General features: G+C 38.4%; 1 protein-coding gene across 2 annotated transcripts in view; it reads right to left on the bottom strand.

Moving 5' to 3' along the window:
* UGGT1 (UDP-glucose glycoprotein glucosyltransferase 1) overlaps positions 1-24,705 on the bottom strand; it is a 111,197-nt gene extending 86,492 nt beyond the window's left edge. For both annotated transcript variants that reach the window (XM_040227871.1, XM_040227872.1), the window contains exons 1-10: positions 24,461-24,705; positions 19,970-20,105; positions 15,329-15,411; positions 12,500-12,630; positions 8,476-8,588; positions 6,427-6,601; positions 5,019-5,115; positions 4,078-4,156; positions 1,898-1,998; positions 1,117-1,216 (exon numbers count right to left, since the gene is read on the bottom strand). In XM_040227871.1, coding sequence (XP_040083805.1) covers positions 1,117-1,216; positions 1,898-1,998; positions 4,078-4,156; positions 5,019-5,115; positions 6,427-6,601; positions 8,476-8,588; positions 12,500-12,630; positions 15,329-15,411; positions 19,970-20,105; positions 24,461-24,518 — 1,073 coding nt within the window. In that variant the 5' untranslated portion in view covers positions 24,519-24,705. The remainder of the gene's footprint in view (positions 1-1,116; positions 1,217-1,897; positions 1,999-4,077; positions 4,157-5,018; positions 5,116-6,426; positions 6,602-8,475; positions 8,589-12,499; positions 12,631-15,328; positions 15,412-19,969; positions 20,106-24,460) is intronic.
* Between the last annotated feature and the right edge of the window lie 228 nt (positions 24,706-24,933).

Genomic DNA, 24,933 nt, shown 5'->3' with positions numbered 1-24,933 from the left:
TTTCTCCTCTCAGATGTGTATATTTGTTCATTATCATAAGATATAAAACCAAGGAAAAATAAAAGTAACAGCTGATTTTAATGGAAGTGCAGTTATTTCCAGGAACTTAGTTAAATATATGCAACTCTATTCCTATACATCATCTCCACAGCTCATAGAATAAAAGGATAATGTTAAATAAGTTAAGGCTATAGACTGCTCAACCTTTTTAAGCATATCTATGTCTTCAACAGGGCTTCCCAGATGCTGCTAGTAGTAAAGAACCACCTGCTAATACAGGATACATAAGAGATAGCGTTTGATCCCTTGGAGGAGGGCATGGCAACCCACTCCAGTATTCTTGCCTGGAGAATCCCCATGGACAGAGAAGCCTGGTGGGCTATAGTCCACAGGTCACAAAGAATCAGACACAACTGAAGCGACTTCGCACACACATATCAACAATATGACTAAATAAGGATGTACTACATGATTTTTAAGTCCTGTCTAAGTGTTTTCCAAGACTAACCAAGTAAACAAATTTATTTACAAAAGCATCTCAGTTACAACACCTCATTCAATTACTCAAGTAAAGGACTGACAATCATTTAAGTTTTTGAAAATGTGGCTTTTAAAACAAGTTTGCCTCATATTTATGAGAAGTAGAGGACCGTTATACAACTGAAAGCAATGCAGAAAAGCTGCATTCAAAACCTTAATCAGTCACTATGAACAAGTCAGCCTCTATAATTCATTTCCTTCATCAAGATTGATTAAGACGATATATATGAAATTGTTTAGGAAGAAAAGCACTAGAGTCCACACCTAGACCCTAGATTAGTTATGTCTGCATACATTATATTTTGTTAACTCATCTAATCCTGAAAGGCAGGTACTGTTATTTCTGTTTTATTGCTGAGAAATGTGATTATTTGCAAAGTTACTCTCTTCAACCACACAATGCAAGGGTGCCTTCTTGAAAAGATGGTACCATTAGTAGTACAGCACTGACAGCAATAGAACTTTAACTTTCTAAGCATTTTCATATTTTAGTGGCTTCAACATGGCGTAAGCATGGACATAATTAGACACATGTTAAAAAGAAGACTGTCTCAAAACTGTATTACTCGGTGTTACCTGGCTTTGGTGGGAAAGTTTTGACTGAGATCCTTCATAATCACGAGAGCTAACTCAATAGGTGCAGCCAAGATCCGTGCAGCAGTCTGAAAACTTAGATCTGCAACAACGTCAAACAGAAGTTGAAGTGTATTAATCCAACACAATGAGAAATGAGAAATAAGAAAAAACATTTATTTCCCATTATTTTCTTGGTAATTAAGAATACCTTAGGATGCAACCATTTCAGAGCATGTCCAGGTTTTACTCAATTCGTAGGCCCCTAAAGTGCTTACTGTAGCTGTTTCTCAATCTGCCTGCATAAACACTAGGGTACATACCAACACATTTAGCACAGGATTAATCCATCCCAAATCCTTTCCTTCTTCTGAATTTACAATATATCACAAAGTATAGCAAAAGATTTTAGTAAATTATCTTGGGAAAAAAACTTTGATATATAGTTCTTTGGACCAGAAGAGCACATCCTGCCATACTGAGATGCCTTTAGCATCCAACTGTTTAATAAATGTGTACATATAGAAACACAAAGATTCTGACAAGCTTGTTTCTAGTTTTACAAATTAACACATCTGGTCAAAGAGAGAAAGATCTAGTACTCTTCTATAAATATATACTATTCTACTAAGTGTTACCTGTCTACAAAAGGACTTCCTTCCATTTCTGATAAATCACAATAAATCACATGACCCTTCAAATCTGTGAATAAATACAAACAAATACAAATTCTAACTTTTTTAACACCGTAAAATTTAGAACGATTCTTCTACATTTTTATTACCTTGCAACTGCCAGACTTTTAAAGGTGCCATTTCATTGGTGCTCTCAACGAGATGCTTTCTGAGTTCCTTCAACTGTCCCTTCAGGTCAGGGTGCAGGTCTCTGAAAGAAACACAAAATCAATTCCTTTCATGTGTCTTTTCTTTCCCAAAGCATTTAAAAGTTGACCTCAAATTTATCTTCAGGACTTTTCCCTCTACATAATAGAAAAAATCCTACAATACAGGAAAAATATTAAAGTATAACTACTTTTCTTTAAAAAAAATTAATAAGTTCATTTAAAAACTAACACAGATTGTAAAAATGCATCACTACATAGTGATTCTCTCTTTGAGGGGATGGAGAGGAGTGGGACTGAGAGTATGGAACAGAGAGGACCTCAACTCTATTCACTGTGTTTTACTCATTTCTTCTTTTCTTTCTTTAAGGAAAAGAAGGCATTGGGTTGAAGGGGAAAAAACTCAATTCACAGTTTTTTCATACAGAAAAGCAAGTATGCTAGCAACAATCAATTTTGAGTGGTATGTGGGTATATTATTCTCTTTTCCTGAATCTTTTTAATTTCTCAAAATAAAATTGGAAATATCTTGCTGCCAGTCCCAAAATGAATTTCTTTCAATACCTGCCCATAAATCCTTTACTCACATGAATATAATTCAAGCTATCCAAAATAACTGGATTTTGCTTAGTTTTATCTCAAAATATAGTGCATTCTATTTAAAGTTAGTAAAACAAATTTTTAGAGGCAGAGATACATCATTTAGATCAGAAACACAGATGCAATAGACTGTTTTAAAATATTATAACTCAAAATTTCTTAAATACAACATGCCAAAAGTAAAACATTTACTCAGATCACTCACCATCCAACCAATACATTCGAGTTATTACAAACCTTTCTTCATGATAAAAGTGTCTTGCTGCTGCTGCTGCTAAGTCACTTCAGTCGTGTCTGATTCTGTGCGACCCCAGAGACGGCAGCCCACCAGGCTCCCCCGTCTCTGGGATTCTCCAGGCAAGAACACTGGAGTGGGTTGCCATTTCCTTCTCCAAAAGTGTCTTAAAATGGGTCAATTACTTTAAATAGCTAAATGACTATTCTGAATGTCCATAAAGGAAAATGTCTTCAATATTCTACACAATACTTTTGTGCTGTAAATACATGAAATCATAATGCTATCCAAAAAACAAACATAAAACGAGAATATGAAAAGGAATTATGGAAATCTAGATGCAATAAGAATGGAACCTGACTGCATACTAATGAGGCCGTAATTGGTGTTCAACACAAAGAAACGTACATATGCACAGGATGAACTCAGTATGTGCAGTCACTCAACACAAAATCATCTCTGCTAAACTTTAGCTACACCAAATGTTAAAGCTAAAGTATATGAAACTACACCTACAAATACTATTTCTATTTTTTTAAAAAGCACACCATAGATGTCCTAATTAAGATTTCCCTGAGCCCTGAGCAGAACTCAGGGCTCAGAACAATGAGAAGACATATCAGAAATAGCTGCAACATTTAAAATAAGAGCTAAGAAGATTTTTCAGGTAAAAAATTCCAAGATGCTTTCATAAAACAGTTAATGAAATTTTCTTCAAAAAGCCATTTTCTATCTTATTTCATATAAAGCAAATTGCAATAAAATGTATTTCAACTGAGCATATAAAATCCTCCATACCTATTATAACTCTTTTGCAATTTTTCAAGCTATGTGAGCATAAGTAAATAGCTATAAAAAACATTGTAAATCAACTATACTTTTTTTTAAAGAGACAAAAAACAAGCAAAAAAAAAATAGCTAAAACCTTTTTAAGTTAAAATACACTTGATTTTCTCAGGAAAAGATTACATAAAATTATTAAATTTCTCCTACTATGTGAATCAAAAAGTGGAATGTAACTTTAATGCCATCAACTACAAGGTCCAAAAAGGGAAATCAACTTAAGCCATAAGCAGGCAGTCATAGTGTCATGTAAGAATAATGTGCTTCAGAATTACTAAAAATCATAAACATACTAGAAACTAAATGGTCATCTTCTCATATCAATTACATATGTAAAGTACTCTTGAGAAATAGGAGATATAGTAATGAGAAAGAGATCCTTACAATGCTAAGAAGCCTAAACAGTTAAAGAGAGTAAAACCCTCTCCCAAAAGAATATACATACCTTAACTTTCCAAAGAGAAATCCTTGAACTTCATCAATAGGATCACTTTCACCAATCACTGTGGTGTTAACTTCAGTTCCTACAAAAGCACAGCAATTACATGTCTAATCATTCAGAATATAAAAATATTAACTTCATAAAATTCGAAAAATATAAGGAAACATTTTAAAATACCTGAAACTATAATAGCATTTATAAATGTGTTTTTGACATATCCTGTGTTCCTGGATAAAGTAAGAATGTATTTTTTCTTGAACTTTGGAAATTTTTACATTTAAATACTTCAAAATTAAGAATAACAGGTATTTCAATATCAAAATTCTGAGGAATTTGTAACTAGGCAACTTAATCCTAGATATAATTATTGAAAACAAAATGATGAAGTACTAGGCTACCTTCCACATACCAAAATCAATCATTTTTACCTTTAAAATAAAGCAAAAGACATAAAAAGAGTACACATAAATAAACCTTGTTGAAATTCAAAACCCTAGCATGTTACAACAAGTATCCATAATAAACTGTTCCAAGTCAGAAAATGACAACAACAACAAAAAAATTAAACTCTTTGTTAATTACATAATAGTTTAAGATTTCATACTGGATCACAAGTTAATTACTATTTGTGAGCTACTTATTATCAATAACAGTATCTACTACTTACTGAACTTCATTGTACAAAAACCTTTGTAAAATTTTTTTACCTACACATCTTATTTTCTCCTCACAAATACTTTAAGAGGCATATATCATTAACCACGTTCTACAGAGTAAAAAATTAGGACCTACAGAATTTGTCACCCAACTCAAATGTAACGGAACCAAGATTTAAACACAGCTTCATCATTCTCCTAAATCTATTCTTTTTCATTAAAGAAAAAAATTCCCCTTTAACTTGTCATATCTAAAGAAAACGCGTTGGTCTTAATTTACAAATTCACCTTTCACCTGAGTATCATCCTTGGCCTTGTACTCGGTGCTCTTAATGGCCAACTCCACACCATAGCCAGAGAGGTACACAGGCTCCTTCCTGGGGTTCTGCAGACAGAGCAGGCGTCCCATCACCACCGAGCTCCCACGCCATCATGACCACCTAGGCCTTAATGCACCATGGCATACAGAGCACAACCACAGTAATGTCATGCAGTCATCTCCTAGGATTAGGCACTCATGATACGCTTGAACTTCTGTGGAAATCCTTAGATTGTGGATCCTGCCACAAGTGTGAGAACCGAAACTCCAAGGAAGAAACTAAACTGGATGAAGGCATAGTGGAAAGCGTAATGGTCACCAAACCCATATGAAGAAATGGAGAAAATAAAAAGAAGTTCTGGACCTACACAGGGTTGAAAACTGGTAAGGTTTCAAACCTTGAAGTGCTTTGTTGAGACCATGTGTGTTTGTGTGTGTACATTTTTTTACTGAATTTACATGTCTTCAGGTAGGGTTTGGGCTGACCAAATGTCACAGGCTTACCATCATCCTGAATGAGGATGGCCAGCAACAGAGCATAGTGGGACAGGGTCAAAAACTGGATACTGACAAATCGGCTTCGCTCATGTAAGCTTTAATTTTTTTATTCCGCATGGACTTAACAGTATTTACTGAGCTCAATATGACAAAGAGACTTTAAAGGCTAACGATCCTTACATATAAATATTTTAAATGCTACACAAAGTTTGAAAACCTTAATTTCAAACCAATTCTGCTAGATTTTATCTCTTTAGACATTCTCCTCCTTCTATCAAATGAAAAATTCCAAAAAGGAAGGGGAAAAAAGGGTTTAGAAAGGTACTGAATTCAAGAATCAGTTTCATAGTATGATGCCCATATTAAACGTGGATGAAATTAAATATAATTTACATGGTCCATTTTGAAATAGAAGGTAACTTTTATACTGGTGTTAATTGCTAAACTGTGTCTGACTCTTTGTGACTCCGTGGACTGTAGCCCACCAGGCTTCTCTGCCCATAGGATTTCCCAGGCAAGAATACTGGAGTGGGTTGCCATTTCCTTCTCCAGGGGATCTTCCTGATCCAGGGATCAAACCTGCATCTCCAACTTGGCAAACAGATTCTTCACCACTGAGCCACCTGGGAAGCTATTTTTAAAGCATAATTTTATTTAAAAATTTTAAAGCATAACTTTATATAGTCATTTTTAAAGCATAATTATTTACATTTCTTCACTAAGGCAAGCAAAGTGTAAATAACAGATTTGATGAAAGTACCACGGTTTCCAAAGAAGTAGTTCAAGTCATTTTATAAAGGGGGAAATTATTAGCTTAAGGGCTAAGGTTATCATGGGCAAATTAACATTTAAAACAGTATAAAACAAGTCAATACTTACTGATACATAATGTCTGAATATGTAATTTATTTTGCCTGCATTGCTTTTTGAAATAAGTTGTCGGTGGAAATTATAAAACTCCTCGGAGCCAATCTCAGAGTAGAAAATAACCACTGAGCTTTCAGGATTAGATGAGGGGTATCTGTGATCTCCTTTGAACAGTAAAGGTTTTGGTCTGAAAATAAATATTAAAAGCTTAAGACTGTTAACTTTAAAAAAGTTTTAAATGTGAAAAACAGTACAAAATGAAGCTACAGCAATGATAATTTCAGATTATAAGCATCTTAATAGAAAATTGAGTATCACAATCTTAAATAGCTTTTAGTTAGTAAGAATACTGTCAGATATAAGTCTTATTGGTCCATAATTAAAAATAACAAATGTAAATTATATAAATTATAAAATGTAGACTTTGACTAGAAATTGTTATCAATTCCTAAAGAAGTGGGGGAGCCTGGAAACAAATACATATCCAGACCTCATAGTACTAAAACTTTAGTAAATTATTCTACTATATAAATAGAATATAATTATCTTTTTATCTGAAAACCTAAGTGTGAGTAATACAAAACAGTGGGAATGATTTTAAGCATATAATGGCCCAATCACAGCATCTCCCTTCTCTATTGTTTTTACCATTATGATCATCCTACTACTGGATCTGATATTTATTTAGGTTTTCGTCATAAATTTTGAAACTCTCCCCCTCAAGAAAACTCCTTTAAGAATGGCATCAGGTATTAACAGATCATAATGTACAGATGTTATGACCTACCAACCCCTCTCAAGGAAGTATACCTACATGTACTAAGTGGAAGATGCCTCTTATAAAAATAAACCCACCTACCTGCATAAATATATAAGCACAGAAAAAGTATAAGAGGATATATGCCAATGCATTAAAAAGTTACCACACCTCAGAAGAGGAAACATTATCACTCTTTTCTTTATAAAGGTCTGCATCATTGTAACAAATGAAACAAAGAATTTTTCAAGTCAGTCAACTTGTTTTCCCCAGTGAACAGCACTTTGCCATGCAGCCAATTTCAAAAGTCCACACCTACCCACTGACATGGCTGAATGCTCCTCACCGCATTTCTGGTTATCACCCTGAGGAAAAAGCACTCCTATCATTTGGTGGGTACAGGACATATGCTGAGTAGGTAATCTCACTAAAGAAGTATTTCCTCACCTAAAACACCCTTGGCACTTCTGGCACAGAGCAACCTCAAAGAGAGAGGTTGCTATTATCCTATTTACAAAAGTATGAGAGGATATACAGAGGGGTTACTGCCCTAGCCAGAGAGCAAGAAGGACCTTTTATTTGTCCATCACAGGAAACCTACCTTCAAGTAAAAAAGTCAGCCATTACCAACTTAATATTCAAATTAAGCTTGCAATTATCTTAAATAATCTCCTTTGTCTGAAAGTAATACTATCCTTAAAGTTCATTACCATTATCATTACTCCAGGCACTGCTTTTAATACACAGAATATTCTTTACTAAGCTGATGAAACAGCCTATGTAACCTCTCTGATATAGTCATTACAATGGCACCCCACTCCAGTACTCTTGCCTGAAGAGTCCCATGGATGGAGGAGCCTGGTGGGCTGCAGTCCATGGGGTCGCTAAGAGTCAGACACGACTGAGCGACTTCACTTTCACTTTTCACTTTCATGCATTGGAGAAGGAAATGGCAACCCACTCCAGTATTCTTGCCTGCAGAATCCCAGGGACGGGGAAGCCCGGTGGGCTGCCGTCTATGGGGTCGCACAGAGTCGGACACGACTGAAATGACTTAGCAGCAGCAGCAAACATCAGTAAGTACTCTTATTATCTCTATTTTGAAACAAGATGAGGAAAAAAAGGTTATATAATTTGCTTAAGAAGGCAAAACTATTTTAAGTGCCAGAGTTGGGATTTCAATCTAGTCAGTCTGGTTCCCGAATCCATATTCTAAACCACTATATTTACGAACTACAAAACCCAGAAGAAAAATCAGAAGAAAGCACGATGAATGCATGACACTTAAATAAACACAAATGTACCTTTCAGAAGCTGTTAGGAGAAGAGTCTCAAGGGTATCAAAATCACAAGTCTTCTTTCCATGCACTGAAAAAAATGAATTACATCCTTCTGGTGGCGGTTCATCAGCTGCTATCTGTCATTTAAGATACAAGACATTTTTAAAAATAATTTCTAACCAAAGACAAGATAAAAAATAAATACTCTAAATAGGTAATAAAATGATAATAAGACATCAGTGGAAACAAAGGCAACATCTATTGAACATTTATTATGTGACAGGAGTAAGAGCTCTATGCTTCACTACTTTCCTTATTATACTAGTTCACCTAGCTCCTCCCAATATCACTCCACGAAGTAGGTGTTATTGTTATTCTGAACACAGAACTTTAAAAATCTATCTTAGAAGACATCAAAAGCTATCCAGGGAATAGAATATGTACCTTGCAGAAAACTAAGCTTACAAATGTCAGCTGTAGGTGTCAAAGTGTAACAGTGCAGTCTTCAGTCTAATATGCAGATTAATGCAAAGCCCCTCCCTGAAACAGGAAGAAAGACACCGCATCTAAGAAACCAACAAGACCGAAAAGAAGAGTATATATGGAAAGGCAAAAATCCCCCAAGGAGCACAGTAAGATAGTTAAAAGAAAGGTTGAATGAGTTATGGGGTATGTTCAGAGGAAAATGTACTAACGCCCAGGCACAACAACGCAAGTCCACCCACAACCTTAATAAGAGGAAGAGGCACCCTGAAATGCACGAGTGTAGAGAAACGGGAGAAAGAGAGGACGTGATGACAAGCACTGCTGTTTGCACTGATGCCATTTATGTAACAGATTCTTAGTGAATGTTCTTTTCTATGGCTGGAATACATATAGTTAAGAAAACAGGGGAAGAAATGGAAAGCTTGCTATGAAAAACTAACATTAAAACTTTTCATTACATTCTTTGTCTTTTTTTTAAGTTATTACAAAACTTCCAAACTTCTATTTGTAAAAAGAAAGAATAGTATAATAAACTCCCATGTACCCACAATGAGTATTTCAGTAATTATCAACTTATGGCCAAATCTTATTTCCTCCACTTTCCTACCACACTTTATTGGATCATTTTGATATGCACTCCAAATAACATTTCATGCATGTTTCAGTATCTCTCAATAAAACACAAAAATTATTCATTTAGTTTTCTTGGCCACACCACGTGGCTTGCAGAATCTCAGTTCACTTAACACATATTAAACCTGGGCCATGGCAGTGAAAGCCCAAAGACATAACCTCTAGACCATCAAGGAACTCCCAAAACAGAGATTTCTTTTAAAAACATACCACCATTATCACTTTTAACAAGTAATTTCTCTGGTGGTCCAGTGGTTAAGAATCTGCTTTGCAATGCAAAGGACACCAGTTCAATCCCTGGTCCAGGACAATCCCACATGCCACGGAGCAACTAAGCCCAGGCACCACAACTACTCACCCACCGTTCTAGAGCCCGTGAGCCGCAACTACCTTAGCCCACGCACCCTAGAGGCCATGCTCCACAAAAGAGGCCACTGTAGTGAGAAGCCCTTGCACCGCAACTAACAGCAGCCCCTGCTCACCACAACTAGAGAAAGCCCTCAAAAAAAAAAAAAAAAAAAGAAAGAAAGCCCTCATGCAGCAAGGAAGACCCACCACAGCCAAAAAATAAAAATAAATAAACAAAATCTCAAGCTTTAAAATAAACAACTAAAAAAAAAAAAGTCATACAGTTCCATACTGATGGCCATTGGCAGCATAGGTTTTCAGTCTTCCCAAGTGCCCTCATTAGAGCAAAAATGAAAACAGAAACCAACGCACCACATCTATGACAAAACCAGGGGGAAAGAAACCTCCATGATGTAAAATGCAAAAAGACCTGCAGTTATCAGAGGTCATGGAAGCAGAGGGAAACTGCAGAGATTCTAATGATTCTGAGAATAAGAAAACCCTGAAACAGCTAACAGGTTTTCACTGGCCAAGAATGATGGACCAACTGGTTTTGTTCGGCCTAACATTAGGTAAGCACATGGCAGTCTGAGCTCTGTGAACGTGGAACTCACAAGCTAGGACTCCCTTCCAGGGAAGGGCCCCACCAAAGGAGAAACTTTTGAGGGTAGAATAATACTTGAGTAGGACAGAAGTAAGAGACAATAAAAGAAAAAGTCCAAATAAAAGCTGAAGAAGGGAACAGAGTCAGGAAATTTCAAAACGCAAGCTACCTTTTTTTAAAGTCACCATATTTTAACAAAACATAGAATCAACAGGATAGGGAACCAGGGAAGTTAAAGAAAACAAATTTCACATCAAACTGAGCAGAGAAAGTCTCAGTGTCAAATGCCATACTGTAAGAAAAGAGGAGGGGAAAGAACAGAATAACACTCTTAGCCTTACAAGAAAAATTCTGCAGTGAGAGCGATATACTGGGAATTCCACGGGAGTCCAGTGGTTAGGAGTCAACACTTTCACTGCTAGGGCCCAGGTACAATCCTGGGGAACAAAGATCCCCTGTAAGCCACCTGGTGTGGCCAAAAGAAAATGTATAGGGCAAACCAGGTAGGTTACTCAGCAGAAAAGAGGGACAGCGGGAGAACCTATAAATTAAGAGAACACACTCCCCCCCAAAATTAATAAATTTATTTTAAAAAACTGAGAAAACTAAACTCTACTGTATGAAGAGGCACTCTTGGGCAATGAAATGATTGTTTAAAAGAAAACAGCAGATGATTCCAAAAGAAGAAAGTGACTCCTTTTGCAGGGCAAAAGTCAGCTGTGGTGGGGACACAGCACGTGCAGGGCTTCCATGGTGCCGAGCCAAGTTCAATTTCTTGACCTGGGTGAAAATCACAATCGTGTTCCCTTCATCATAATGCATCACACTATACATTTCTTATGAGTTGCTGTCTATACCAGTTTCATTTCAGAATTTAAAAATGGTTTTAAAATTAGCATTTCTTTTATATCAAACATACAACCAGTGTACAAACAGCTTCGATTCTCTTGCTCTCTATTTTTTTTACAAGTTTGTTCAACTCAAAATCCAGTAAGATCCACACATTACATTAAGGTGACACATTTTTAAGTTTCTCTTGAAGTTCCTCCTTCCCTCTTTTCTTCTCTTTTTAATGTATTTGTTGATAAAATCAGATCATTTTGCCATAAAGTCTTTCACATTCTAGCTTTTCCGGACTATAACCCTGTAATATTTCTTCACATTTCCTATCTGCTGTTCTCCTGTGATCTACAGACTGTGATCACCCTCAGGGTTAATTTCTTTAGCAAAACTGCATCTCTCTCTTCGGCTGTGCTATATAAATGAAGTCTGTAGTTTCAGGTTTTTGCATAGGCATTTTTTTCCTTAAATAACAATAAGTGCAAAATCAGTTCAGTTCAGTCACTCAGCTGTGTCCAACTCTTTGCGAACCCATGAACCGCAGCACACCAGGCCTCCCTGTCCATCAACAACTCCCGGAATCCACCCAAACTCATGTCCATCGAGTCGGTGACGCCATCCAGCCATCTCATCCTCTGTGGTCCCCTTCTCCTCCTGCCCTCAATCTTTCCCAGCATCAGGGTCTTTTCCAATGAGTCAACTCTTTACATCAGGTGTCCAAAGTATTGGAGTTTCAGCTTCAGCATCAGTCCTTCCAATGAACACCCAGGACTGATCTCCTTTATGATGGACTGGTTGGATCTCCGTGCTGTCCAAGGAACTCTCAAGAGTCTTCTCCAACACCACAGTTCAAAAGCATCAATTCCTCAGCACTCAGCTTTCTTTATAGTCCAACTCTCACATCCATACATGACCACTGGAAAAACCATAGCCTTGACTAGACGGACCCTTTTTATATGTTATTTGAAGATTTCACATCATCAGTTTTGCTCATTATTTACAAACAAATCATAAATCCTAGAACATTTCAGGTAGAAAAGGTACAGTGCTGTAACACAATGACAGGACAACTGCAATATGTCCAATCATGTGATACAACCCCCCAAAAATACTGTCACATGGAAGCACTGAACTCACCTGCTGGAAGGCTTGTATTGTAGCTGAGTAGGAGCGGAGAGACAGACAGAATTTCAACAAATTCTGCTGTAGTGGTGACAGAAACTGAAATGCAGCTTCCAATATTGCATGATAATAGGAGTAATCAGTACCTGTCAGGAAGAATACCAACCAAAATAGTTCTATATGACTATAGGTATCCAAGTAAGGTAATAAAGTATAAAGCTATGTGTTACAAAAGCATATGATTGCAAAATGTTACCACTATACTGTCTTGTAAAGTGAAAGTGTTAGTTGCTCAGTCCTGTCTGACTCTTTTGCAACCCCATGGACCACAGTCCTTGAGATTCCTCTATCCATGGAATTCTCCCGGCAGGAATACTGGAGTGGGTAACCATTCCCTTCTCCAGGGAATCTTTCCGACCCAGGGATCAAACTCAGCTCTACTACATTGCAGGAGAACTCTTGAACCTCCTGAGCCACCAGAGAAGCAAAGCATACTGTCTTGAGCTGTTGTCAAATGCTTAGAATTACTTAAGAGTATACTGTGCAATTGGACTCTTCCTCTCTTCAACCCTTTTTTCCCTATTCCCTCTCCCTGGACTGAGATTTTCCCACTTACCTGGATGACTAACTCCACCTTCTTCCTCAGGAAGAACTCAGTTTATGAGAGCACCTATCCCACAGAGGCATTCCCAGCCCCTACCCCCCGACTTCAATCAATCATGTTCATCTCTTCTTTGCTCCCATATTTCTTTGCTTACCTCTCTCACTTAGCATACTGTTCACTCGTTCACTTAATCACTAACTACCCCCGCGATAGTCTGTGAGCCCCTGCACACAGAAACTATGATGTGTCTTTGTGTCTCCTGGCACATGTTATCTATTCAAACAACCTGACAAGACTGAGCAATGTAATGAGGAAGTACAAGATATTAAAGGATGCTAATGAAACTATGGTTTGGGGAGAGGCATTAAAACAAACAATTGAAACAAATTGTCTGGGGGAAAAATACATGTAGCAGTATAAAAAAAAAATCCCCAGGATATATTAAATGAAAATCATAAGGTACAAAACAATATATTTAGTACACTATTTTTTCTTACTGTTAGAAAGAATAAGAAATAAGAATACATACTTATGTATTGGATTGGCCAAAAAGGTTATTCAGGTTTTCCTGTAAAATAATATGCAAAAACCTGAAGAAATTTTCGGTCAACTCAATAGTTGTAAAAAAAAAAAAAAGAGGAACGAAAAAATACTGAAGGCTAAACAAATTAATTTTAAGTGGTTATAAAAAGCCAAGAGAAACAGAAGGAACAAGATTTTTCTGTGTATAGCCTTTTATATAGCTTTGGGTTTTCTTCTAAAATTTTACTTTATAATGAAGTGTAGTTGATTAACAATATTATGATAGTTTCAGGTATGTGAAGCTTTGACTTTTAAACTACTATTATATATTTTTGAAAATGTTAAGAGAAATATTTAACATTTTAAAAAGCAAAATGTAAAAGGTTCTCTGTGACATTAGCACCTTCAAAGTAGAAAAAGAGATCAGAAAAAAATGTCTTAAAATGTTTTGTGAAGTCACTCAGTTGTGTCCAACTCTTTGCGACCCCATGGACTGTAGCCTACCAGGCTCCTCCGTCCGTGGGATTTTCCAAGCAAGAATACTGGAGTGGATTGCCATTTCCCTCTCCAGGAGATCTTCCCAACCCAGGGACTGAACCCAGGTCTTCTGCATTGTAGGCAGATGCTTTATCTTCTGAGCCACAAGGGAATGTTGCCAGAGTGTTAAAAGTGACTATCTTTGGGTGGTAGGACTATGAATAATATTTCAAATAAACTGTTTAATATACTTTTATGGTCACTTCCAAGAATTCATACTCTCCTAACTTCAACCAAAAACACACTAGCATTTATACTGAAGAACTTTCATTTTAAATGTCACAGTTCAAATTTCACTATAAAACCCACTTTCATAAATTTGTTTTACAAAATTATAAACTAAAAAAATTTTTTTTGGTTACTTGAACAATTTCAGTTGACTCTAAATTATTTAACTAAAGCTTACAGATGCTTGTGCAAAACTTTTACATATTTAAACTGCAAAAAAGATTTAGACTTCACTTTTTAAACATGCTCTAATTTTTTAAATCACAAAGTTAAAAATCAATTCAAACATTAACAGCAGTCACAAATTTATAATTTTTACACACTTTCACTTCAGCAAGGACTTATGCCTGTCAATGCAATATTCAAGGTTTTAACTACTCCTGTACCAGCATCTTTGAGTATTAATGTCCATATTCTACATAGTTAACATTGAATTAGAAAACATTTGTGAAAGCTCATCAAAAACTAAACAAGTATACAGTTTACATTCATTTGACACCTTGACACTCTAGTTGTGAGTGGCTGGCATGCGTAATGGAAAACATTTTGGATGGCACTCAATGAGAAGAAACTTAACAGGTAACAGATCAGTTGAGTAATTAGTTCAGAACAAAAGAAAGTGAATCAAATCTGATGGTTATTATGTAGATGCTAGATGATTCTAAATAAATTTGACTTCTGCAAAATATTCACATAGCACTTTCAATAAAAGAACACAAAAGAACAAAACACAAGGTGGGGGGGAATCAAAGGCAATTCTTATTGCCAAAGTTGTAAACTTTTTCAAAAACAATTACTAGTTTGTGTTGGCTCTGCTGGCTGCCATGACAATTCTACTCACTAAAGATAAAAATGTTTTTCATTAATTGCCATGCCACCATACTCTGAAAGAGACCAAATTTTTAATATATTCCCAGACACCAAAGTCAAAGAAGCATCTGCTTCTATTTTACCGTGATGATCTGATGATCCGATATTTTGACTGGCTTCTACAAAATCCCAAAATTTCTCTTGACTGTCTTCTGCTAAAAACTCACTGAGAGAAAAGGGGGAAATATCAGAAATAAAACAACTTAATAAAAATCTTCCAATATAAGTTATATTACTAAGGAGAGTAAAAATAAGCTTTTAAGTTTCCAAATGTCCAAAGCTTGGTTTTGATAATATATATTATATATGAATATATGTAATATATTTCAATAAAATATTTTCTAATTTTAGGCAAATCTTACTAGCTTATTAGCTATTAATAATTAGCTTCATAGTTTATTCACTTAATGGCTTCATAAGTATTCCTTAAGAATCCTAGAATAATAGAAATGTTGTAACAACAGGGAAGTCCCAATATAAAGAAAGGTTATGAAATCTCATTTGTGAAAATGCTGTCAGTAGTGGAAGCAGAATTAGGAATTTATAATTCTAGTACTAGTTCTGCTCACTCATTTTCTGAAAGACTTACAAAGAACAAAACAATATGTTTCGCCTAAGGTTCTCCTGAGGAAAACATGAATCCTAGAAACACCTCTAGGAGACTGAAGGCAGCATGCTGCAATCTTTTTACATCCATAAATCTAAACTTTAAAGGCCATCAAATTTTAAAGTTAGCACTGATTTAATAAAATCAGGTCTCAGAACTTAATGCCATCTTAATTTTTTCCTTGACTTTAGTGTACCGACCTAAAATAAAATAATGGCTATTCTACACTTCCCTTCATTCAGGGCCTTTAAAATCCCGAGAAGAAAAAGCAGGTACTCATTGAATGATTCATGTAAATCGGTTATCTTCTCCTCCAAACCACACCAATGTAGTGGTGGTCTTTCCCTGTCTTAGAGCAAACTACAGATCTGGATCTCAGCTTACCTAGCCAAAGGAAGACTTTCCCATTACTTGTCAACACTGGGATGTACAACTCTCACTCTACTCCACAGCTAGACACAGAAATATGGGAAAAATAAGAAACATTTCCTGGTAATGCACAGCTTCTCTAAAAATAGGTTTCCGAAAATACCCATTATAATAATGTATTAAATTAGTGCCTCCTTGAATGTGGCATTTTTCTAGGCTTTCGAGTAACTGACACAGACATCACACACATCTTATAATAGCTTACAGTCTATTAAAGTCTTACAGGTATTAAGACAGGTTCAGTTCAGTTCAGTTCAGTCGCTCAGTCGTGTCCGACTCTTTGCGACAGATTATGATGTATAATTAAATGCTAAATTCATGAATTAAAGCAGCATTCACAAGATAAGTGAGCAGAAGGAGGAGAAGTAATATACTCATTAGCTGTGAGACAAGGGTTCACTTAAGCTAAGACCCTCCTACAAAGGCCATATGCACATAAAGTATAAATTATACTTTCATATAATTACAGGAAAACATAAACATCCATTCTTTCTCACCCCAATGCATAAATAAGTCTTACAATGTCTAAGTGTCAAACAGTCTTAAGAAAATTAATTACCAGATCCACTGAACTAACCCATGGAAAATAAGAACAGTATAAGATACTATTAAAAGGAATGCTGCCATTTGCTTACAGTATGCTTCAATTTGTTTGCTTTTTGCTCTAAACTGTTTTTTAGCTTCTGATATCTATTCCACTGAGTAAAAAATCAAGTTTTACAGATGAAATTCTACGATGTCTGGGATTTGCTTTATAATGTCTTAGTGGGAGCAGGTGGGAGGGTGGTGATAGTGATGGTTATTGGACTTGAGTTGACAATCGCTAAAACTAGGTGACAGGTAGAGAGAGAACACATCATATATAACATTTTCTCCATTTATAAATATATTAACTTTCTTAAGGGCATAGAGGTAGTAAAAGAAAATCTGGAATTTACATTCCAGTCTCAATCACTCAAATCTTTCAAGCTGCATTCTCAGGCCATTATAATATTTATGCATTCAATAAATGATTGCTTCAATTTTAATAACAGAACTTTATTTATACAATGTTTCTGTTAGTAACTATAGCTGCCCAAAACATATTCAGGGCTCTACTTCAATTAGATATTGATGGACAGTCAGAAGCTACAAACCCTTCATCAGCATCAGGTCCAATCTAAAAATACACACGAGAATATTTTCAGTCCCTAAGGGCCAGAAGCAAGGAAAGCAAAATGTCTGTGTTAACTGTATGCCTCGATGTATGGAGAAATATCTGACCCTTCAGCCTCCCACCATGGACGTGCTGTGACCCACCATCAATGTCTGGGAGGGAAGGATGGTAGATGTGGGATGTGGGAGGGAAGGATGGTGGCCTCAGCCAGCTCTGGAGGTGAATATGGAGTGGTTCCAAACAAGCACGGCATGGTTTTGAGTTGTCTACTCATCCCATTACCCTAGCAAACTAACTGTAAATAGCCACAAAGGAAAATTAAAATAGTGAACCCAAATGGCAAATGGCCAGGATATCATGAAAAGGGGCTCTGTTTGTTATGGGTAAACTGGGGTGAAGGAAATAGTTTATAATACTCACTTCACTGAGATCAAAGAACTGAAAAGAACTGATCAATTAAGGCTGACAACTTAAGAATACTTTCTCAAAAGTCCATAAGTATATGCCATAAGACTCTTTTAAGAAAATATACAAACACCAGTAAGTTTGTTAGTATAAGTGAGAGCAATGGGACGTAACCCAGTTATGAATATTAAGCAGAATATCTTAAAACATCTATTACAGATAGCTACACAAACTTATTTGTAAAGTAGTAGTAAATCTCAGTGACTTAGACTGACACCAGACAAATCATCGAAAATAAGATGAGCAGAAAGGGAGAAAAAAATTCAGTTAGTTATAAGAGTCCTAGTCCAGGCAGTCGCGGACCTCACACGCCTTCACACTTCACTGCTACAAACATCCAAGATCTAACAAGGGGCTCGGCCTATTTATCTATCTAGTTATTGTAACATCAATATGACATATAAGCAGTGGGGTGGAGTGGGCATGGGGGTTGTTAGGGCCTGGGGTTTGTTTCTGCTGCCCTTTAATTGCTGAGGAGAGGGAGGCATGGAGAAGTGAAGGCAGAAAGTCTGCTCAGCAGAAAGTTGGAAGGCTCCTCAGCAAGTCAAGACCAGCTCCTGCCCGTCCCATGTTCCTACCGGCCTCTCCTCAATACAAAGGAGGCTCTTCCTTAGGAGGTACACTATCAATACAACAAACACTTCGTTCACACCTTTCTAGGGACGAAGGAAAGACGTGAAAAGATAAAATTCTAAGTTGAAGGTCACAAAGATAGACCACAAAGTTAACTGATGAACAGTTTAAATTTCCAGCTCTATCAAATTCTGAAATTACTAAATGTTTATCTTTCACCTACCTAAATGTATGCTTTAGAAAGATTCTCTATAGGTCCTAGCTATATGTTATTTGAGATACAATAAAAATAAGCTTCCCTCTATAAACAAAAAAACTGACTAAAAGACAGGTATCTGATTATACTTATATAACAACCATTTACTAAAAAGTATATTTGGTTTATAAAACCTTCCAAGAAATTATTGACTATATTTTACTTTATCAATTTGAAGACATTTTCTTCCCCACCCCCCCCAAAGTTTGGGCAATCTTCTTTACTGAGAAATTGAGATGCATGTTTTCTTTTTTCCCCTAAAATCATACGTATGGTTTCTACAATCTGTCTACTAACTCCTTCTTGTGGTTCACTGAAGGGTTGTCAAGTTTCCTTCAACTTTCATTTTTTTCCATACTCCCCAGACCAGAGAATCTCTTCTAGTTTGAGAAGAAATGGTGGGAAACTTGGTGTGACTTACTGCATATTCCCTACACTCCAAATCCCTTCAAAGCCTAGGTCTTTGAAACTCATTTTCTGCACCAAGACCCTGGAACACAGCAGAAGTAGAAATGGCTGCATGCGGCAGAAGGCAAACAGGCAAGAACCAGTCTTCCAGAGTTTCTTGAAGCCCCAGATGGTACTGAGGTAGATGGGGTAGGAGACTAGGGTCCAGCATGTTTCAGGAAATGCTGCCCAAAGACAACTGTCAATTTTAAGACATATCATTGTTTTAGAAAATGCTAAGAGTGAAAGATGCTACCAATTTTAATTATAACATAACAACTTGATTAACTGCATCCTAATTTTGGAGAAGCTAACATCAGATTAGATGTGGCCACTTTCTCAGCTCCCTCCTGCACTCTGGGGTCTGTCTCCTTCCAAGTTCTCAGGAGGGGTATATCCTCCACCTGCACCTGAACAAGCTTTCTTCTCTTTCTTGTATTAAACACCCCTTAGCACCCTGTTCAAATAAACAAAAATTTTCCTTTAAGTACGACACTCTCTTCCCTTATTAGCATATTTACACTCTTCCTGGAAGACACCATAATAACTTAACCAATTCAGTATATCTGTCTAAAGAAGTCCCTAAGGATCTCTGTCATCAGTGCAGTCCTAGCCTGCCGGCAGATTCTGTGTTCTCTCAGCCTGTGGCGGGTACACAGCACGGTGCACGCTGAATGGGGCTCTTACTAAGTGCATAATGAGAATCCCACTCCCTAAAAGCTCCCAAATATTCACTGGCAGAGCCCACATTTTCACTTAAACATGTGAAAGGAAAAAACATGTCTTCTTACCTGGCTTCTAATAACAATGGAGTGGAAAACCATTTTGTTGTAAGAGAGGTCGTAATGGCTTTTGAATCTGCCTTAACTGAGGAAAACAGCCATAGTCCAATAAGCATAGTCAGAAGGCCCATTTTACAGCAAAGTCCTAGAAAGGGAAAAAAAAAGGTTTTTCTACAAGGCAATGTTTCAACCTGAATCTTAATACTTAGAGACACAAAATAACGTGGTTGTGACAGAAATAAAAATGTTTCCAAAATGTAACAGCACACACTATCTATAGTCAATAGATGTTAGCTGATTACTGACACACAACTAAAGGTGTGTAGTTCATTACACCCTTCGCGACAAAGGCTGCACTTCATGCCCGGGTGCCTATACCAATCAGAGATGTTAGCCTCTCGTTTAGCAGGCTTCTCTTGCTGTGGAGCAAGGGCTCGAGGGCGTGTGGGCTTCAGCAGCTGCAGCGTCGGGGCCGGTGGTTGTGGTTCCCGGGCTCTAGAGCACAGACTCAACAGCTGTGGTGCACCAGCTAAGTTGCCGCATGGCATGTGGGATCCTCCAGACCAGGGATCAAACCCATGTCTCCTACACTGGCAGGCGAATTCTTCACCACTGAGCAACGAGGAAAGCCCAAAAAGCTGCTTTTAAAAGAGTCTGAAGTTCAGGCACTGTTGGCTTCTTGGGAAACAAAAAAATTAATAGGAACGTCCCATTTATAAACGTGTAGTTGTTCAGGTGCTAAGTTGTGTCTGTCTCTTGCGACCCTGCGGAGTCTGCCAGGCTCTCCATCCATAGTATTTCCCAGCAAGAATACTGAAGTGGGTTGCTATTTCCTTCTCCAGATAATCTTCCTGACTCAGGGATCGAACCCCTGTCTTCTGCATCGTAGGTGGATTCTTTACCCTCAGCCACCAGGGAAGCCCCATTTATAAACAGATATTTTTTTAAAAATCAACATTAATAAAGACTAGGACTAACCAAACCAGACCTCTGACAATGAAACCTGCTAGCAGGTAAGTCCTGACTTGGGAGGGTGCCGGGGTTGGGGAGGTGGGGGGCACGGAGAGGAAACTGGAAATGATGTAGGCTCTTCTCCCGCAGTAGCAGAAGTTACTGACATTTCCTGCAGAGGGGCAAGCAAGGACCCAAACTGTTACATACAATTTCAGACCACTCAAGAACTCTCTCAGACACCCTCCCCGCGAGGTTCATGGACTGCAGCCTCAGAAACCTGCTCCTCCTGATAGAATAAACATGGGTTAGTAATAGAGACCTATGATCAACTCCTGAGTTTGCTAGTTACCAACAGTTTAACCCCAAGCACGTTACCTAATAACTCCTCTGCCCTTAATGTTAGTCTCCCACTCTCTAAAGTAAGAATAACAGTATCTGCCAGGATGAGAAGGCAACATGAAATCACTTTGTAACAAAAGTCACTTTGTAGCGAAAGTCACTTTGCAATGTGCCAAGTACTACACAAAAACTCTCTAGCAAAATATGTCATAAGGAAAAGAAGCTAGAAACTATCTTCTAAACTATAGAATAACAGCTCATCACTATTACAAGGCCCCAAAAACATTCCTTGGAAATGTATCCTCTGTGGCTAGAGGGGGAAAAAAACACTTTGCTGTACAGCAAAGACTAACACAACATTGTAAATCAGCTATAGTGCCTGCCTGCTCAGTTGTTTCCAGCTCTGTGACCCCATGGACTGTAGCCCGCCAGGCTCCTCTGTCCATGGAATTTTCCAGGCAAGAACACTGGAGCAGGTTGCCACTTCCTCCTCAAGGGGATCTTCCCAACCCGGGGACTGAACTCGCGTCTCTTGCATTGGCAAGCAGATTCTTTACCACTGCGCCAACAAAAGTTTTTTTTTAAATCCTACCCCAAAATCAGTAAGTTTCTAAACCAGAGGCAGCGCACACGAACTGTGTTCAAGCAATAATAATGCTACAGCTGTGTTCACAATTTTTCCTGCAGGGACCTAGATATGTTACCCCCAACAGTGATGATTCCAGATGAGAAACTGGATGCCACTGAACAGTACTCCCAGATAGACTGCATGCATAGCGTGAGGAGGAGGCTCCTCTCCACTCTACCCGAGCAGACACTCACATTTACTGAGCAATTACTAGAGGCAGAATCACTCTGGACCGCGCCACTGCCAAGAGCTCTGCAAAGAGCACGCTCCCCAGCCTGTCCACACAAGGCCTGCTCCACTCTGCTCACCTCAGTAAACAGCAGTGCTGGCAAACGGCAGACAGTCCATAAATACCTGCATGACGGGTGAAACACCATTACCCCCACTTTAAGAAAATGGGAATTCAGAGAGGCTAAGTAACTTGCCTAATAAACAGCAATTCTTGGAACCTACACCTGCCTGTTTTTAAAAGTTCTACAATACCATGCTCTCTGCCCTGGCTTCAAGAAGGGGTTCTTAATGTCCAGACCTAGACTGACCATACGGGTTTAGTATGAGACCCAAGGCAAGTTCAAGGATTTCTAGGGGCAGAGGCTTTGGGTCCCAAATGGCCAAGAGGTATGGTTTCACCTTGAAACCAAGGAACCAAGGGTGCAATCAAGCAACCAGCCTGACAGATCCATACTGGGGCTGACTTTGGGGATAGAATGTGAGCACCTCAAGAGCAGGGAGTTATGTCACAGTCACATGCCTAGCATAATGCCTGGGACACAGGAGGCCCTCAACATAAACAAACACAGACTCTGTTCATTAACAGGTGAATGAAAAGAACTGGGAAAAAAAGGGATGTGGCGCCAAAAGCAAAGGCGCTCAGAAAGCCTAGGACTTAAGAAGGGTGAAAATGAAAACTACGCATCATGACTCACCCAGAGATCCCCGAGACCTGTTTTAAAGACATAGAGAGAGTTCTTGGGGTGCAGCAGAGCATCATTAGAGACGGGAAAGGGAGGAAAGCCATACATTAATCAACAGCTTTCCCACACCCAAACCCCACATCCTTGATACCACAGGTAACACCAGAGGAAAAGACTGTTCACAGAAGTCAAAATAAGAACCTTTCTGAGTGGTCTTTTGTTTGAGGATACCTTCATTCGCCGAGATCCCATATCACTCTGACGCTAGTAGTCCTTCAAGGTTGCTTATTAAGAGGAATAGTCTGCAAACTAACAGTTGGCAGAATCTTCAGTGTGGCACTGCGTGATTATAGGCATCATGCTTAAGGCATGATGCATAAATTAAAAAGTCTTTAGTAAGTTCCAGGCCCAAATGATTCATCTATAAGATCTAGCGTGTGGCCTGGTTTCTTTAGTGTAAATTAAAGACACTCTTGCTCATTTATTTAAAATATTCATCAAAGTTATATTATGCAAGTGTTTATCACTTTTGAAAAATAGAAGAGGCATAAAGTTCTAAGTCATCACCAACTTTTTCCATTTTTAAACTGAAGAAAATAGCTGCTGAACTCAAAAAAACACTTGAAGGGTTCAGGTTAATAGATGAGTTTCAACATATATGACAATAGCAAGGAAAAATATTAGGAAGTACCCTTCTTGAGAAATAAATTTACTTCTGAAATAATTAAATTAATATACATTTATACCTAGAATTTTCTCCATAGTTCAATCTAGTCCCCTCAAGTTAAACACACACTGTGAAGGAGTTATACTACTGTAGAAAGCAATGTTTATTTCCCTTATTAAAAATGAGTTTCAGCTAAGTTTATCAAAAGCAAGTCAAACGGAAAGGCTACAATCAACCCAACTTTTATGTTGCTATCATATAGCTATTTAAAACGTCTTCAAATATCACACTAAAATTGGCTGGCCAAGTGCATGATGAATATTTTCAAAATAGTTAGCACACAGTAAGGCATAAGACCCCAAGACTTCAAATGAACAAACTATGCTAGTTTTCAAATCTGGCAAAAAATGCTAAACAATCTAGAGATTCTGGCCAAGGAACGCTGAAGAGCTCGCGCCCGTAACTCAGTGGCGATGTACGCGATCTTATTCTTCTGGCAGGTCCCACACTAAAAGTGAAACCGGATCATCCAATTTCCAGTCAACAGATCCTTGAAACAAACGAAAACGGTAAACAAAATTCACCACCCGAATTCACTGTAGGGAAAACATAAATCTATACAAAGATCCATCCTTTTCCCACCGGAGTCCTGCAAACCGCTGGCTCTCAACCTTCTTGGGGTCTAGCTTGGTCTGAATTCGTGTTAGGACACGTCCCCCACCTCTGTCTGCACTTGGGCACACGGGTTTCAAAGCTCTCCAATGAGGGCGCAAAACCGATGAAGAGAGTCCGCGGCCACCCTCGCAGAAACCGGATTTGCCCAGAAAACACTGAAGGACTTCTAGAGGGACTCGAACAGAGAGGAAGGGCTGAGACACAGGAGGGAAAACTGAGTCAGAAAAGAATCGGAAGATCAAGGTGACCGAGACACACGGTGGCCTCGCTCCCCAGACCCTCTCTCCGCCGGCGAGACCTCCCCACTCCAACCCCAGGGGTACCTGTCACTGGTCTTGCAGCTGCAGCACACGCGCCGCTCTCATCCCCTTTCCAGCCCATGCCAGGGGCCGCGCTCTGTCCGCCACGGCACCTGCGACAACGCCGGGGCGGGGCAGGGCAGCGGCGCAGGCGGCAGCAGCTGCGCCAGTGAGCGGCCGACACGCGCCTTTCCCGCGGCTCTGCTCACAAGCCGGCCTCGCAAAGGAGAGACCAGCTGCCGACCGCCCTTTACTTCCGCTTCCTACTGGCTAGCGCCGGAGGACTTCCGGCTACAGAGTCGTGGCCGCGGCCGCCCAGAGCGCCACGCTACTGCCATCTTCCGAAGAGGTTCCGCCTATCTCCTTGCTACCGGAGGTTCAGTTTGGTTGGGGAGGCGTTGTTCTTTGAGGTTTGTGAACATGTAAGGGGACAACTGAGATACAAAAGCTTTACGACATGAAGAGACTGGATAGAACCTACTTCCTTAAACTCGTCC

The sequence above is a fragment of the Oryx dammah genome, unplaced genomic scaffold, assembly GCF_014754425.2.
Source record: "Oryx dammah isolate SB20612 unplaced genomic scaffold, SCBI_Odam_1.1 HiC_scaffold_27, whole genome shotgun sequence".
NCBI classification, from domain to species: domain Eukaryota; kingdom Metazoa; phylum Chordata; class Mammalia; order Artiodactyla; family Bovidae; genus Oryx; species Oryx dammah.
The sequence above is the reverse complement of the archived record's forward strand: the minus strand, read 5'-3'. Positions and strand labels throughout refer to the sequence as shown.